This window comes from Gopherus flavomarginatus, chromosome 20 (assembly GCF_025201925.1).
Source record: "Gopherus flavomarginatus isolate rGopFla2 chromosome 20, rGopFla2.mat.asm, whole genome shotgun sequence".
Taxonomy (NCBI): domain Eukaryota; kingdom Metazoa; phylum Chordata; order Testudines; family Testudinidae; genus Gopherus; species Gopherus flavomarginatus.
This window is the reverse complement of record NC_066636.1, coordinates 2,967,145-2,983,815: the sequence shown is the minus strand read 5'-3', so window position 1 is coordinate 2,983,815 and position 16,671 is coordinate 2,967,145. Positions and strand designations below refer to the sequence as shown.

The window sequence follows — 16,671 nt, the reverse complement described above, 5'->3', positions numbered from 1 at the left end:
GATCAGAGCCCCCAGAGGGGACAGGCCCCGTGTCCTGCACCCCTGAGCTGGCCTCTCCCCTGCCCTGGGGCTGGAGCAGAGCCCCACGAAGGGGACAGGCCCCATGTCCCGCCCCCCTGAGCCAGCCTGTCCCCTGCCCTGGGGCCGGATCAGAGCCCCCCAGATGGGACAGGCCTCGTGTCCCTGTCCTGCCCCCCGACCCAGCCCGTCCCCTGCCCTCGGCCGGATCAGAGCCCCCCTCAGAGGGGACAGGCCCCGTGTCCCATTTCTTGCACCCATCTATTGTGCATTGTGTTGGTTGCTCTGTTTTCGCTCCCCCCTTCCTTGCGCAGTGGGGATGCCAAGGCCGCTGGCCCTGGGCGGAGCGCGTGGAAGAGAAGGTGTGTCGGCTGGCGCCTTCGGGTCTGCTGCGGGGCGCCGGAGCGGAGCCGAGCTTGGCCAGGGCTGGGCCATGTCCGGGCAGCCAGCAGGCAAGGAGCTGACCTCGTGGAGGGACAGCAAACAGACTGTGCGATAGGGGTCTGAGCAAACAGCCGTCTGGAGCCAGCCACGGCCCCGTGATGCCAGAGCAGTGGAAAGGTGCTTCGCTGCGTCCGGGCAGCGCCTGGCACGACGGGGCCCTGATCCCAGCTGGGCAGGGACTGGCTCTCGCTGCGTCCGGGCAGCGCCTGGCACGACGGGGCCCTGATCTCACCTGGGGCAGGGACTGGCTCTCGCTGCGTCCTGGCAGCACCTGGCACGACGGGGCCCTGATCTCAGCTGGGCAGGGACTGGCTCTCGCCGTGTCTGGGTAGCACCTGGCATAACAAGGCCCTGATCCCCTGATTTTATTGTGGCACCTAGAAAGTGGTGCAGAGGCTAAGGTTCAGGTCCCTCCGGCCTGGCTATGTAGAGCGAACTCAATGGGAGTTTGGTGCTGAAAGCCCTTTGCAGCTCTGTGCTGGTATAAACAGGAGCTAAGAGCCCCTTCTGGGGTAGTGGGAGGTGCCCAGAGGCTATGGGGTATGGGGGTTAGACAGCCAGTGCTGGGGGGGTGGGAGGTCTGGGATCCTCCAAACCATTTGTCTGTTGCCCTGTGGGGAAAAAAATTGCAAGAGGCGAGGGCTGGCATACAAGCCGCTCTGTCTCTCCCGCCTGCCCTGCCAACGGAGGTGCTGCTGAGATCACATCGAAAACTGCCCCTGGGGACACTAAAGCCAAAGCAATGTAATGGTAAACCACCCACCAGACTGTCCCACCTCGTCGGTGCTGGCGTAAAGCTGCATTTGGGCTTTTCTACCCATCACAGCCTGAGTCCCTAGGAGAGCCCCTCAAAGCGCTGTAGTGCTGAGCTAAGCAATCACAGGGGAACCAGCGCTCCTGAAAGCCAGAAAAACTTGCATTTAGTTCCAGGAATATGTTAACTCACCTGCAGGTTAATTACTAGTTTTGTCAATTAATAGATCAGTTAGTAATTACTATTTGAATTAACTGTGTTATATACTGGTCAATTAATGGAGAGGTTACTAATGTATTACTGGCTTAATCGAAATATTAGCTGGGAAACAAATATAGTCAGTAGGTTAGCTAATAAATAGATTGCTATCACGGTAATGAATATATTAGCAATTAATAGAGTAGTTATATTTTAATATGTTTATTTTATTATGTATTTTATTTAATGTGCCAGCTGGTTAATTAATCCAGTTAGTGATTAATAGATTCATTGATTAATATTTGTTTAATTAGTTGTTTAATAAATACACTAGCCAATTAATAGACAGAAGTTAACCAGCCTTATTAATATGTTAGCTAATTAATACACTAGCCAATATGTATTATTAATCAATTGATTATCTGAATCAAAATAGTATATGATTAATTCATATAATACAGAATACACTAGTGAGTTTATTAGAATGGAAGTTAATATAGTAGTAAGTTAATTAGCATAAGTTAATTAATACAGTAAAAACATAATTAATACACTGGGCAACCAATTACTATATGGGCCAATTATTATTTCTTTGTTAATTGAATGATTTCTTTTGAGAATATTAGCAACAAATTATTGAAATCATTTCATAAATTAAATTTTAAAAGACACTTTCTGGAATCAGTGAAAATTCTCACTTTTTAAAATGAATGTTTATTATGAAAATCACTAGAAAAAAATCTATGATAGTATTTTAATGAATTCAATGTTTAAAATGCCTATTTAGTAATAAAAGTTGCAAAATGAAACTGCTTCCTAAAGAAAATTTAAATACTTGTTAGTTCTGTTTATTAACAACTTTAATAATTAATATGGAATGTCTAGAAATTCATCTGTATTATTTCTATTAAGTAACACTGATTGCTTTTCAATTGCATTTTTCTAGTCTTTTCAAATCGTGTCAGATTTCACTGCCTGTAGATTAAAATGATCTCCTGGGTTTAATCAATTTACATGCACTAATTAGCTAGTGATTAAACTATTGAAATAGTGTAATACGGTACATTTCATATCTTTTTTTCCCCAAAAATATTCGAAGCATTTCCTTTTCTCAGGCCAATCAAAATAATCATGTTTAACTAGTTAATGAAACAAACAACTGCCTTTAAGAAATTAAATGAAAACTTCCGTTCCCAAAGACAATAAAGTCAATAAACCTCTTCATCGAATGTGATTACTTTAGGAAGAAGAGCCCTAGAATCAAATAACTGAAAACACTTTGCTACATTTTAAAACGTCACAGGCAAAAGGTACAGTACGTTTATTAATTGAATTAGTTCATTTGCTTTTGGCAAACACAAGAAACAAACACAATAATTTAATATGTTTACATTTAAATAAACAATTTAAGTAAGGTTATTGTTTTTTGAAACAATGAGTCATTTTATAAGGTAGCAAAATTTCTCTTTCGTTTGATTGATCCATGAATAGTTTTGGCAATTACTAGAAGCGAATGATTGAAATAACTGAATAAATCAAGGTTTGAATGTTGCATCTGATATTGTGAAGATCCTCGGTGCCTTTTGTTTAACAAGGCTGCGGCTGTAACTCTGTTACCTCGGTGAATTTTCTTTTTAAAGGTGATTATGAAAAATACAATTAAAATCCTCGGCGTTTAGAGGACAACATTTCTTTTTTCTTTTTTTTAAATGGGGCTTTTGCAGAAATGTCATTTAATCAATAAAGCTTCAGGCTTCGCGGAACTGAGGCAATCGAAAGGAAATTTCCCTCCGTGGAAATTGTTTGTTCACAAGAACCAAACAGAAAGGCAGGAATTGCTCTTAGCAGTTGCGGTGACACACGCGTTCACCAAAGAACAATCAACACATCTGCTTTGCATTTTGGCCCCAATCCTGCGAACACGTTCACGCTAATAATCTGAGCCAGTGGTTCTCAGCCAGGGGTACAGGCACCCCTGGGGGTACACAGAGATCTTCCAGGGGGTACATCAGTTCATCCAGCTATTTGCCTGGTTTTACAACAGGATACAGAAAAAGCACGAGCGAAGTCAGTACAAACTACAATTTCATACAGACAATGACTCGTTTAAACTGCTCTGTAGACTGTCCACTGAAATGCAAGTGCAATATTCATATTCCAATTGATTTATTTTATAATTATATAGTAAAAATGAGAAAGTAGCATTTTCTCAGTACTAATGCGCTGTGACACTTTTGTGTTCTGATGTCTGATTTTATAAGCAAGTCGTTTTTAAATAAGGGGAAACTTGGGGGGAGGCAAGACAAAGCCGACTCCTGAAAGGGGGACAGAGCTATGGCCCCGTTCATTCCAGCAGAGCGGCAGATGATTGACACCAGCTGGGATCTGGCCCATTAGTGTTTCCAAAGTCAGAGTGTAAGACAGAGCGGAGTGACTCATGTTACATACAGCATGAATCCCCCCACCCTCCCACCCGACAGTGAAATCCTTTGGCCCTGCTATAAATGGTCTCATCCTTTTTTAGGGCTGGGTTTTGCAGGGGGGGGCCTCTGAATATCGGTGGGAACTGGCAGCATGTCAGAGATCCTCTCCTGTGCAAATCACTAGTGAAATCACTAGCTTGATAATTGAGACTGAGTGAAGATTCCCCATTTAGCGCTTGACCTGAATCAAAATACCCCACTTTGAAGAACTGTAGCCCCAATCTTGCCTGTTTAACATGGGACTAACCCTATGTTTTTTCCAGCCAACGTGCCATTAACCTGCGGAACTCCTTGCCACATGATAGTCATTCAGGCCGATGTCTTAGCAGCATTGAAAACGATAAGGCTTGGCTGCTTATCTAGATAATACAAATCCCCATTTACAATTCCCAGGGTGAAATTGATCAAGGTGAGTTTGGGAAGAGAGAGAAACAGGCCCCAGAAGGGGGCTGGGTGTGTGCCTCGCTCATCATGGTTACGTTCAAATTCTGGGATGATGGGCAATTAGGATCGATCGATTGTTGCCCATTTGGGGCTCAGGCGTAATGAGTGCTGTGATGGAAAACAATAAAGAGTTCATTCCCCCCCTTTGAAATGCCGTGACCTAATTAGCTGGCCAGCTCAATCTCTCATCTGGTGCCTGGATCATCTTGTGCCCGGGCGAAACGTTGCTAAACTTGAGAGATTTACAAGAAAAGCTGAGGTCATTCCTGTCCCAGCCTTGCTCCTATCTCGGCCGTGGTGTCGCGGGGGCAGACACCCCGACCGTGGAACTTAATGTAACTGTTTTGAAATCTCATTGGGACAAACGCCAGGAGGGATTTAAGTCGAAGGCCTGCGAGAATTAACGCACTGCTGATCGACACCAGCTGGGATCTGGCCCCATTGACTCCAGTGGTGTCATGGCCCATTGACACAGGCTGGGGAGCCGACCGATGGTTCGCTGGAATTTTTAGCCTAGCTGCGATAACCTTATTGACGAGCTGTTTACGGTTTCCCTCGCCTCACCTGTCCTTTCTTGGCACGCGGGGGATTGGCTGTTTCGGGACCGAGGTGGGGCTGACTGGCCTATAAAGGCAGCCCTGGGTCCGTGGCCGAACTCAACCACCAGCTCAGCCCTTCGGAAACACACCAGAGGCGCGGGGAAGAGGAGACAGAAAAATACAAGGCAGAGAAACATCACAATGAAGCTTCAAGTTGCCTGCGTGATTCTCATCCTCGTCATCACTGCTCAGAACTCCTGCTGCTTCCAGGGCCAGGTAAACGCTTCCCAGACTACTACTGTTTCTTTGGTATGATGGTTGTACCGAGACGTCCCAGCTGGGATCAGAGCCCTGTCGTGCCAGGCGCTGCCCAGACACAGTCAGAGCCAGACCCTGCCCCAGCTAAGATCGGGGTCCCGTTGTGCCAGATGCTGCCCAGACACAGTGAGAACCAGGCCCTGCCCCAGCTGAGATCAGGGCCTGTTGTGCCGGGTGCTGCCCAGACATAGTGAGAGCCAGGCCCTGCCCCAGCTGAGATTGGGGCCCCGTTGTGCCGGGTGCTGCCCAGACACAGTGAGAGCCAGGCCCTGCCTCAGCTGAGATCGGGGTCCCGTTGTGCCAGATGCTGCCCAGACATAGTGAGAGCCAGGCCCTGCCCCAGCTGAGATCGGGACCCTGTTGTGCCAGGTAGGATTATCAGCCCCTTTTTCCAGGCATGGGGAAACTGAGGCACAGAGCCACAGGGTAACTGGCTCAGGGTCCGATGGGCTCTTGGCTACAGATCCAGGAACAGAACCCAGGCATCTGGACTCACAGCTCGGGGCGTTAGCCAGCACCTTCTTTAGGATTAATCTGACACAACATATAGTGTCTGCACGCCCCACCCCCCATGCACGTTATTCCAGTCCCTGGACCTGCGCCCATGAAAACCTCTGGGAAAGCTGCAGGGTCTGGAATCACAGACAGATTTGTGGAAGAGGGAAACGGCCATTTCTTTTGCACCACAAATAGTCCAGATTGATTTTTAACCAAAATCTCCTGTTTTCCCAATACGAATGTCTCTATTCGGGAATAAACTTAATGTTTGTAGCTGGGCAAAGACTGGTGAGCTATACAAGGGGCACGAAATGTGACTAGGAATATTTTCCCCACTGTCTATTGAAGGAAAACTTTTTTCTAAAATTTATTTGCTACTTTTTGCCAGCCTTTCCAATACGTTTATGTTCTGAATCTGTGGCACTAAATTGCATATACCACAATACAACGTACATGGCCTGAGTTGCACAAATATGTGTAGCAAAGGAGAGGAAGAACTGGGGATTGAACCCAGGAGTCCTGATTCCCAGCCCCCTCCCCCTCTAACCACTAGACAACACTCCCCTCCTAGAGCCAGGGATAAAACCGGGTGTCCCGGCTCCCAGCCCCCTCCCCCTCTAACCACTAGACAACACTCCCCTCCTAGAGCCAGGGATAAAACCGGGTGTCCCAGCTCCCAGCCCCCTCTGCTCTAACCCACTGCACCTGGCGTAAAGCTCAGGCCTGTTCTCTGTGTCTCTGCAGACAGCAAATCCTGCTGGTTTGTCAACGCAACAGATAGAAACCAAAGAAGAAACTCAGGGTCTGCAGGTAAGAACTGGATGAGCAGGGTGGGGGCTCTCCCCTGGCAGTCCGGGCTGGCCCCGATGTCCCAGCCTGGCACTAAGGGGCGCTGTGCTGCAGGGGGTGGGGTGGGGGCTCTCCCCTGGCAGTCAAGGCTGCCCCAATGCCACTAGGGGGCGCTGTGCCACAGGGAGCCAGGTAAGGATGCTCTCCCCTGGCAGTCCAGGCTGGCCCCGATGCCCCTGGGTGGCACTAGGGGGCGCTGTGCTGCAGGGGGCGGGGTGGGGGTATCCCCTGGGAGTCGGGCTGGCCCCCTTGCCCCTGGGTGGCACTAGGGGGCGCTGTGCTGCAGGGGGCAGGGTGGGGGCTCTCCCCTGGGAGTCCGGGCTGGCCCCCTTGCCCCTGGGTGGCGCTAGGGGGCGCTGTGCTGCAGGGGGCAGGGTGGGGGCTCTCCCCTGGGAGTCTGGGCTGGCCCCCATGCCCCTGGGTGGCACTAGGGGGCGCTGAGCTGCAGGGGGTGGGGTGGGGGCTCTCCCATGGCAGTCAGGGCTGGCCCCGATGTCCCAGCCTGGCACTAGGGGGCGCTGTGCTGCAGGGGGTGGGGTGGGGGCTCTCCCCTGGCAGTCAAGGCTGCCCCAATGCCACTAGGGGGCGCTGTGCCACAGGGAGCCAGGTAAGGATGCTCTCCCCTGGCAGTCCAGGCTGGCCCCGATGCCCCTGGGTGGCACTAGGGGGCGCTGTGCTGCAGGGGGCGGGGTGGGGGTATCCCCTGGGAGTCGGGCTGGCCCCCTTGCCCCTGGGTGGCACTAGGGGGCGCTGTGCTGCAGGGGGCAGGGTGGGGGCTCTCCCCTGGGAGTCCGGGCTGGCCCCCTTGCCCCTGGGTGGCGCTAGGGGGCGCTGTGCTGCAGGGGGCAGGGTGGGGGCTCTCCCCTGGGAGTCTGGGCTGGCCCCCATGCCCCTGGGTGGCACTAGGGGGCGCTGAGCTGCAGGGGGTGGGGTGGGGGCTCTCCCATGGCAGTCAGGGCTGGCCCCGATGTCCCAGCCTGGCACTAGGGGGCGCTGTGCTGCAGGGGGTGGGGTGGGGGCTCTCCCCTGGCAGTCAAGGCTGCCCCAATGCCACTAGGGGGCGCTGTGCCACAGGGAGCCAGGTAAGGATGCTCTCCCCTGGCAGTCCAGGCTGGCCCCGATGCCCCTGGGTGGCACTAGGGGGCGCTGTGCTGCAGGGGGCGGGGTGGGGGTATCCCCTGGGAGTCGGGCTGGCCCCCTTGCCCCTGGGTGGCACTAGGGGGCGCTGTGCTGCAGGGGGCAGGGTGGGGGCTCTCCCCTGGGAGTCCGGGCTGGCCCCCTTGCCCCTGGGTGGCGCTAGGGGGCGCTGTGCTGCAGGGGGCAGGGTGGGGGCTCTCCCCTGGGAGTCTGGGCTGGCCCCCATGCCCCTGGGTGGCACTAGGGGGCGCTGAGCTGCAGGGGGTGGGGTGGGGGCTCTCCCATGGCAGTCAGGGCTGGCCCCGATGTCCCAGCCTGGCACTAGGGGGCGCTGCGCTGCAGGGGGCAGGGTGGGGGCTCTCCCCTGGGAGTCGGGCTGGCCCCGAAGGCTGCAGTACCAGTCTCGCAGTCCCTGAACCTAAAGCCCTCGGGGACGGTTCTGGGCTAACCAAATGCCAGACACTAGGGCTATTAATGAGCCAATGCACTTCCCTGGGGCTGGCCAACGAGGTGTCCTGGCTCCCAGGCCCCCCGAACCACTAGACCGCACTCCCCTCCCAGAGCTGCAGGGAGAACCCAGGAGTCCTGGCTCCAAGCCCCCCCTCTAACCCCTAGACCCCCCCCCTTCGCCGGAGATTGAACCCAGGAGTCCTGAGCCCATTCTCTGCCCGCAGGCCCTGCTCCGGAGAGCCAAGCGCCACAACGCCCACTTCCCCATCTGCACCTACTGCTGCAAGTGCTGCCGGAACCAGGGCTGCGGCTTCTGCTGCCGCACCTGAGCCAGCCGGCCGGACCCCAGCAGCGCTCGGGGGCACCGTCCCGGCAGCCCGGCTCCCCCCGGCCCCAGCGCTGCCGCCTCTCACCCCCGCAGCCGCCTTATTTATTGCTCTGTTTGCTTCTCGCTTTTTGTTATGGGACATTAAATGTGATTTTTAAAGTCATGAGCCTGTTGTCATAGTTACTGAATTGGACCCAGGAGTCCTGGCTCCCAGCTCCCCGTCTACCCCGCTAGACCCCACTCCCCTCCTAGAACCACGGGGAGAACCCAGGAGTCCTGGCTCCCCAGCCCCCCTTCTAACCATGACACTTCAGAGGTGGCTGCATCTCAGAGCTGGGCGAGCCCCGTGGCATTGCTGTGCGGCTGTTCCCCAGCTCTCCCACCCCAGAGGTGGCTGCATTGCAGCACCAGGCATTATTTATCATGACCTTCCAAGTGCATTGGTACCCGGGGCCTGGGCGGGGAGTGTCCAGCCACAGCAGTTCGACGAGTGAGGGGAACCCCTGAGGGAAACTGAGGCAACAAAACTCTTCAGCCCGGGGAGCAGCTGGGAATGGCTTTTATTTAGTTGCAGCAGTGAAAGGGTTAACACAGGCCAACCTGCTCGGCATAACTCTGTCTGGAGCAGTAGCTGCCTCACGGGTATATTAGCAGAGCTGCCCCCAGCTGAGATGGGGGTGGGTGGGGAGGATGCGGCCCAGACACAGCCAAAGACAGTCCCTGCCCCAGCTGAGATCAGGGCCCCGTTGTGCCAGGTGCTGCTCACACACCGCGAGCGACCATCTCTAACAAGCTCACAGTGTAAATAGCCAAATGCAGTGATATACTTCCCATGTTACAGCTGAGAAACTGAGGCACGGGGGGGGGGTCGGGGACTTGGCCAGGGTCACACAGGCATTCCGTAGCGGAGCTGGGAATCGGACCCAGGTGTCCAGTGTCCCAGGCTAGCACCTTAGCCACAAGGCAGGCCGGCTATCCCACCGCTACCACCAGTCTCTCTTTAGCTCGAGCCCTGCAATGACCCTGACCCCCTCTCTGGCCTTAGGCGTTGGCGTAGATGTTTTCCTCTGTGAATTGTTCCCCATCACCTCTCCCCCGGTAGCATCTTCTTCCTCCTCCTCCCTTTCTTCTCAAGGGCTCTCTCTTCCCGGGGAGAGACCGGGTTAGCTGGGAAGAGTGGCCACCATGCCCAGGGGAAAGGATGGGTGGTGAGCGCTGGAGGGGGCAAATCCCAGCAGAGGGGGATTCTGGGAGTGGGGAAGGAGGTCCCAGGGCCCATGTTGAGCACCGGGAGGGATCCCAGCAGGGTGGGGGAAGGGGCAGGGATGGGGCTGGAGGGTGCAGGGTCTGGGATAAGCCGCTGGAGGGCCGGGAACCCACCTGTCTGTGGGAGGGTGCCATAGAGTCAGGCTGCTCGGAGGAGTAACTGTCCTGCCCGTCTCTGGTCCCTTGGCACCGTCTGGTCCTGACGGGATCCCTGCTGCCCTGTCTGGGGTAAAACCATCATCAAAATCTGGCCCCTAGGCCCATCTAGCCTGGTGTCCCGCCTTCTCCCTCCTGCCCCGATCAGACTCATGGGTCCATCCATCCTGATATCCCGCCCCCACCCCCACTGCCATCCCAGAGCAGCAGAGCTGCATGTTGGGGGAACCAAGGGCTGGGCTAGCAGGGGCTGTGGGTCAGGAGTGAGGGGCACCGGCAGAGCTGGTAGGGCGAACCCACGGCTGGCACAGCAGGTGGCTGTGGCTCGGGATTGAGGGCAGCAAGTGGAATTTCACACTTGCAATGAGTGATAGTTGATCTTGGGGGAGCCATTTTTATCCCCATTCCAGGCTACGGTTCCCACTGGATCCTTCTCCCGTCCCGCCTGAGTCTTCCCTCCCCTTCATGACTTTCCAGGCCACTGCAGCCCTGGCACCAACCAGCATGAGGCCATCACGAGTGTCAGGGAGAAGCCGGCTGCAAACCAACAGCTGGTGTCAACAGTGGGATTGGCTGGGCGGCGATGAGCCCTACAGGGCTTGTAATGAACTGGTGGGTACGGAGTAGGGGGAGGGTTCCCTGAGCCGGAGAGCGGCAAAGAGCTGGCCTAGCCATGGGGACTGAGCCCCCTTCCCCACCTCTCCAGGGAGGCACAGAGGTGCAAGGGGGCAGGTGGGGACTGTGTGACTTATACGTGGGTTGCCATCTGTCTAAGTGACTGGCACATAGCGCCGTATTTCCTCACATATACATCTCTGCGTGAAGACGAACAGGCCACTGCTTTTAGCTAATGGCAAAACTGGATCCCATGACCAGCCCCCACAGTCCCCGGTACCTGCGGGCACAACGGGCAGCGCGGCCTGGCTCTGCCCGTGGGCATTGGTGACAGCACAGGACACGTTGGCCAGGGCCCCGGCTGGGCCCCGCAGCTCCCCGCTCACGGCCGGGCCCCGCGCCCACGAGGTCGCTCGCAGCTCAGGGCCCTCAAAGTCCCGGGGAGGGTGCGGTTGGGCAAGCGCCACTCCAGGCGGGGCGGGGGGTTCCCCTCAGCCGTGCAGTGACACTTGGCCGCTCCCCCGGCCCCGCGGCCCCGCACCGTGCAGTTCCCCCGCGGCAGCAGCTTTGGTGGGTCTGCAATAGGACACAAGATGTGACGGGGGGGTCTTGCCTCCTGGCACTCCAGTGCTCTCGTACAGAACCCAGGAGTCCTGGCTCTCAGCCCACCCCTGCCACTACACCCCATGCCCCTCCAAGAGCGTGGGAGGGGAACCAGGAGTCCAGCCTGCCAGCCCCCACTCCTCTAACCCCTAGACCCCACTCCCCCGCTGGTGCTGGATGGGGTCACAGCGGACGTGGAGTCGGACGGCTCTGTGGGTGAAGACCCCGACCACGGCGGGGAACGTGACGGTGGAGACGAGCTCTTTGCCATCATCCCCTGGGGCTCGGGTGAAGCTCAGAGCTGTAGGAGATGCTGCCGTTCGCCAGGGCGAGCGAGACGTTCCTGGCTGTGTAGTCGAACCCTCCTGTCCAGGTGATTTGGGGAGGGGTCCCAGAGCAGGTCCCCGGAGCCTGGTAGGTCACATTCACCAGCTGTCCAGACAGCAGCACCTCGGGGACCCCCCCAGCACCGGCTCCTCCGTCAGCTCTAAGCAGCTGACACCATTAAAATTCAACTCAGTGGGTAATTACTTCAGTTAATCTCTGGAACTCCCTGCCACCGGGTATTAGTGGAGCTAACCCACGGGACTCCCTGCCACTGGGTATTAGTGGGGATAATCCCTGGAACTCCCTGCCACTGGGTATGAGTGGGGCTAACCCACAGGACTCCCTGCCACTGGGTATTAGTGGGGATAATCCCCAGAACTCCCCGCCACTAGATATTAGTGGGCTTAACCAGTGGGACTTCCTGTCACTAGATGTTGTTAATTTCCAGAACTCCTCACCTCTGGGTATGAGTGGAGCTAACCTGTGGGACTCCCTGCCACTGGGTATAAGCAGAGTTAATCCTGCTGAGCTCTCCAGGACCCCCAGGCCTCACCTGTCACATCCACCAGTGGCTGGGTCACCATGTAGCTGTATTTAAAGTCTCCCTTCACAAAGCGGAAGTAGTAGTGGTCCCTGTCTCCGGCTCTCACGTCGCTGATGTGCAGGGAGCAGTCATCTGGGGCGTCCCCCACCAGGCGGATCCGGCCCCCAGGCTCCCGCAGGGCCCTGCCGGGATCTGTGGTGGCCACGGCCAGGCTGGTGTCTCTGTCGTCGTTTCTGAGAAACCAGTATTTGTAGGGGACCCCGGAGGACTCAAAATTGGCTGTGAAATGACAGGGGAGCAGGACGCAGAGACCCTGCTGGGCCGTGACGCGGGACGGGACCTGGATCTGATAGACGGGTGCCTGGCAGAGCCCACCTGCAGGGGAAACAGACCAGCTCTGTCTGTGCCCCTCAGCCCCAACCTGCAGCCCCCGCTTCCACCCTGCTCCCCCCAGCTCTGCCAGTGCCCCTCACTCCCAACTCGCAGCTCCCCTAGATCCACCCCACCCCCACACAGAGCTCCGCTGGTGCCCCTTAGTCCCAACCCGCAGCCCCCCTAGATCCACCCAACCCCCCACAGAGCTCTGCCAGTGCCTCTCACTCGCAGACCCCTGCAGCCCAGCCCTGGGTTCCCCCCTTCCCACAGCTCTGCCAGAGCCCCCTTATTTCCCCAAACCACAATTTATTTCTCCAGTAGAAGGGAATCTCTGTCCCCCACAAGGGGGGGTGAACCCACCCTGAAATCCCCCATCACCCCCCAGTGTTGAAACCAACCAAGGGGAGGAACATGCCAGGAACCAAGACTGCACCAACCCGCCGTCTGCAGGTTCCAGTGGTTTATCGACGTCCGAACAGCCCGAAGCACAAACCAAGCTGCCTACTGAAGAAACCGCAACCTAAGGGCTGTTCTCCACGTTTGTCGCTCAAACGTTTCCCGTTTAGTGACCTTGCAAAGGAAGCCCCTGGGGCACCTCTTGCCACAAAGCTTGTGCGGAAGGAAAGCGTCTCCCTGCTACAGCGGGGAAAAGTGGAGGCCCTTGGTCTGCCAGGCCCATCAGCAAAGCCAGTGCTGACGAAGCCGGTGAAAGGGTTGCACAGCACCAAGCCTCAGCTCTGCAGGAAGCCTTCTGAGCCAGCCACGGGCACGGCCACATGTAGAAGCACTTGATGCTGGAGACACAGCGCAGTTTGTGTCACACCAGACTTTCCAGCTTAGCACCCCCCAACCTGAGGCCAGTGTGAAGCGCATTGTCACTTGTTAACCCTGAATGTGGACGCTGGTTTTGAAAGACTCAGGAGCTGGAAAAGTGAAGAACTCTCTCCCCGCGTTCACACAACGAGCACATGGCTGAGAAATGCACCATGCACATGGGTGTCAAGTACTAAGTCGCTGCGGACGTTCTGCAGACGTCCGAGGGAGGCCAGTAGATGCATTTTAGATGTTCAGTTTCCAGGCGACACATCGGCCGCATCTCTGACAACCCACACCTCAGAAGAGTTTAATGCTTGTAAATCAGACCCCAAAGAGATGCTGCTTGTGCGTTTGATGGAGCTGCAAACTTCTCTGGAAGACATAGTGGAGTACAAGCTTTGCTCAGGGAAAGATAGAACCCTAAACTCTCCTATACGCACTGCAGAGGCCATATTAACTTCTGTACCCGGAAAGATAATGGACCAATAATTAAGCAATCCCTTTGCAAACACGTAGAAGACAATAGGGTGATAAGTAAGAGCCATCATGGATGTGTCAAGAACAAATCGTTTCCAACCAACCTGAGAGCTTTCTTTGTCAGAGTAACAAGCCTTGTGGCTAGGGGTAGGGGGCAAGCAGTAGATGTGGGGCATCTTGACTTTAAAAAGGCTTTTGATACCATCTCCCATGACCTTCTCATAAACAAACTAGACAAAAGAACTTAAGTGGGTGCATAATTGGTTGACAAACCATTCCCAGAGAGTAGTTATCAATGGTTCACAGTCCTGTTGGATGGGACAATGAGTGGGGTCCCGCAGGGATCAGTTCTGGGTCCGGTTCTGTTCAATATCTTCATCGATGATTTAGATCACAGCATAGAGAGGACACTTATGATGTTAGCGGATGATACCAAATTGGGAGGGGTCACAAGTGCTTTGGAGAATAGGATTAAAATTCAAAATGATCTGGACAATCTGGAGAAATGGTCTGAAGTAAAGAGGATGAAATTAAATGAGAACAAATGCAAAATACTTCACTTAGGCAGGAACAATCAGTTGCACACATACAAAATGGGACATGACTGCCTAGGAAGCAGCCCTGCCGAAAGGGATCTGGGGGTCACAGTGGACCACAAGCTAAATATGAGTCAACAGTGTAACACTGCTGCAAAAAAGCGAACATCATTCTGGGCTGTATTAACAGGAGTGTTGTAAGCAAGACAGAAGCAGTAATTCTTCTGCTCTGCTCCGCACTGATTACTCCTCAGCTGGAGTATTGTGTCCAGTTCTGGGCACCACATTCCAGGAAGGATGTGGACAAATTGGAGAAAGTCCAGAGAAGAGCAATAAAAATGATTAAAGATCTAGAAAAAACATCATAGATCCTGAGCAAAGATTGAAAAAAATTGGGAGAAGACAAGCCTGAGAGGGGACATGAGAACAGTTTTCAAGTACATAAAAAGCTGTTTCAAGGAAACGAGAGGTAAATTGTTCTCATTAACCTCTGAGGACAGGAGAAGAAACAATGGGCTTAAATTGCAGCAAGGGAGGTTAAGGTTGGACATTAGGAAAAAGTTCCTAACTGTCAGGGTGGTGAAGCACTGGAATAAATTGCCCAGGGAGGCTGTGGAATCTCCATCATGGGGGATTTTTAAGAGCCGATTGGACAAACACCTGTCAGGGAAGGTCTAGATAATACTTAGTCCTGCCATGAGTGCAGGGGACTGGACGAGACGACCTGTTCTGGTCCCTTCCAGCCCTACAATGCTGTAATCTGTTCAACTAGAACTAGTACGAGCTGCAGAATCCTGAAAAGACGTTTAAAAAGCCGTAAATTCAATGTCTTCTTTATACTCTTTTTCTGTGCAAGAGTGCAAAAAGCCTGAACGTCTTGGAGAAAACAGAAGATGTTCCAGGACTGAAGTTCAAATTAGTCCAGCCTGGGAAAATCTCTTTCCTCAGGGAACAGAACGCTGTGTGCTGGGAGGACTCGCCTTCTGCCCGGCCGGGAGCGGGAAGGGGGGACCCTGCCGTGAAGGCCTGGCAGAACCGGGCGCAGGAGAAGCCCCCAAAGGGGACCTGACGGCTTTCGACAAGTCCAAAATTACAGCAAGAAGCCAAGAAGGCCGGAGCTGTCGTGGTTCATGGAAGGCTTGCGGAGCCAGCTGTGTTGCGGGTGCTGGTTTTACAGCCTGAGTTAGAGCTAATAAAATGGCCGTCACATATTTCTCAGTTCTTACCATGGTGCCATACAGCCCCCCCTGCACCCTCACGGGCTCAGCCCTCAGCCCTCACCCCTGTGACTTCAAACCCCTCCCCATTTCAATTCCTGGGGAAATACGGCTATATCACATTCTCCCAACAGCTCTGCCGGTGCCCCTCATTCCCGACCCACAGCCCCTGCTAGTCCAGTGCTGGGCTCCCTGCTCCCCAGCTCTGCCGGTGCCCCTCACTCCCGACCCACAGCTCCTGCTAGCTCATCCCTGCCCCCGCAAGCTCTGCCAGTGCCCCTCACTCCCGACCCACAGCCCCTGCTAGCCCAGCCCTGCCCCCCCCCAGCTCTGCTGGTGCCACTTACCCCCGACCTGCAGCCCCTGCTAGTCCAGCCCTGGGCTCCACCCCCACTTCAGCTAGAGCCCCTTTATTTCCTCAAACCGTAATTTATTTGAGCAGTATCAGCTCTTACAGCAGGAATCATCTGGAACCCAGGACTCCTGGGTTCTATCCCTGGCTCTGGGAGGGGAGTGGGGTCTAGTGGGTTAGTGGAAGGGGGCTGGGAGCCAGGACTCCTGGGTTCTATCCCCAGCTCTGGGAGGGGAGTGGGGTCTAATGGGTTAAAGGAGGGGGGCTGGGACCCCAGACTCCTGGGTTCTATTCCCAGCTCTGGGAGGGGAGGGGGGTTGGTGGGTTAGAGGAGAGGGGCCGGGAGCCAGGACTCCTGGGTTCTAGCCCGGCTCTGAGAGAGGAGTGGGGTCTAGTGGGTTAGAGGAGGGGGGCCGGGAGCCAGGACTCCTGGGTTCTAGCCCCGGCTCTGGGGGATTCCTGCCAGCCCAGCTGTCTCTGCTGTTGTTCTCTTACCCTGGCAGAGCAGTGCGAGGATGATTTCAATGCAGAGCTTGGTGGAAGTGGGCATCTGGCTTGCTCCTGGCACCCACATCCTTCTGCTTGGCTGCTCTGGGGGGCAGCCAGCGCCTGGACTGACGGGCTCTGTGATTTGCTGCTCTCAGTGGGTCCCAGATCGCTGCCTGGGGAGGTGCTGGTGGGAAGGAGGGTGGGGAAATGACTGAGCAGAGCAGCAGAGTAGGGTCTAGTGGTTAGAGGGGGTGGAGCTGGGACTCACACACAGGGTCTGTCTGTACTTACCCAGGGCCCGTGTGATTCTGTCCCAGCCCAGCGCTGAGCAGGCACCGAACTGCAGCTACTGCAACTCCCAGAGGGAAACCACATCCTGCCAAACCCACCCAGCTCAGACCCACAGGCCTCTCTAGTCCGTGTGCACACAGATCTGGG

The 16,671-nt window shown here is 55.0% G+C and overlaps 1 protein-coding gene and 1 pseudogene across 1 annotated transcript; one reads left to right on the top strand and one right to left on the bottom strand.

The window, feature by feature from the left end:
• The first annotated feature begins 2,206 nt into the window (after nucleotides 1-2,206).
• Nucleotides 2,207-8,476, top strand: HAMP (hepcidin antimicrobial peptide). The gene is made up of 3 exons (XM_050930328.1): nucleotides 2,207-5,156; nucleotides 6,441-6,506; nucleotides 8,357-8,476. The coding sequence occupies exons 1-3, from the start codon at nucleotides 5,082-5,084 to the stop codon at nucleotides 8,459-8,461; spliced, it is 246 nt and encodes an 81-aa protein (XP_050786285.1). The 5' UTR covers nucleotides 2,207-5,081; the 3' UTR covers nucleotides 8,462-8,476.
• Nucleotides 8,477-8,508: 32 nt separating this feature from the next.
• LOC127037955 (sialic acid-binding Ig-like lectin 13) lies at nucleotides 8,509-16,425 on the bottom strand (annotated as a pseudogene).
• Nucleotides 16,426-16,671: the final 246 nt, after the last annotated feature.

What these genes read in the sequence shown, in the direction of transcription:
- HAMP (XM_050930328.1), top strand. Translation starts at nt 5,082, where the DNA reads ATGAAGCTTCAAGTTGCCTGCGTGATTCTCATCCTCGTCATCACTGCT. An exon ending in CCTGCTGCTTCCAGGGCCAG is followed by an intron (nt 5,157 to 6,440) that starts GTAAACGCTTCC and finishes GTGTCTCTGCAG; the next exon opens with ACAGCAAATCCTGCTGGTTT. An exon ending in AAGAAACTCAGGGTCTGCAG is followed by an intron (nt 6,507 to 8,356) that starts GTAAGAACTGGA and finishes CTCTGCCCGCAG; the next exon opens with GCCCTGCTCCGGAGAGCCAA.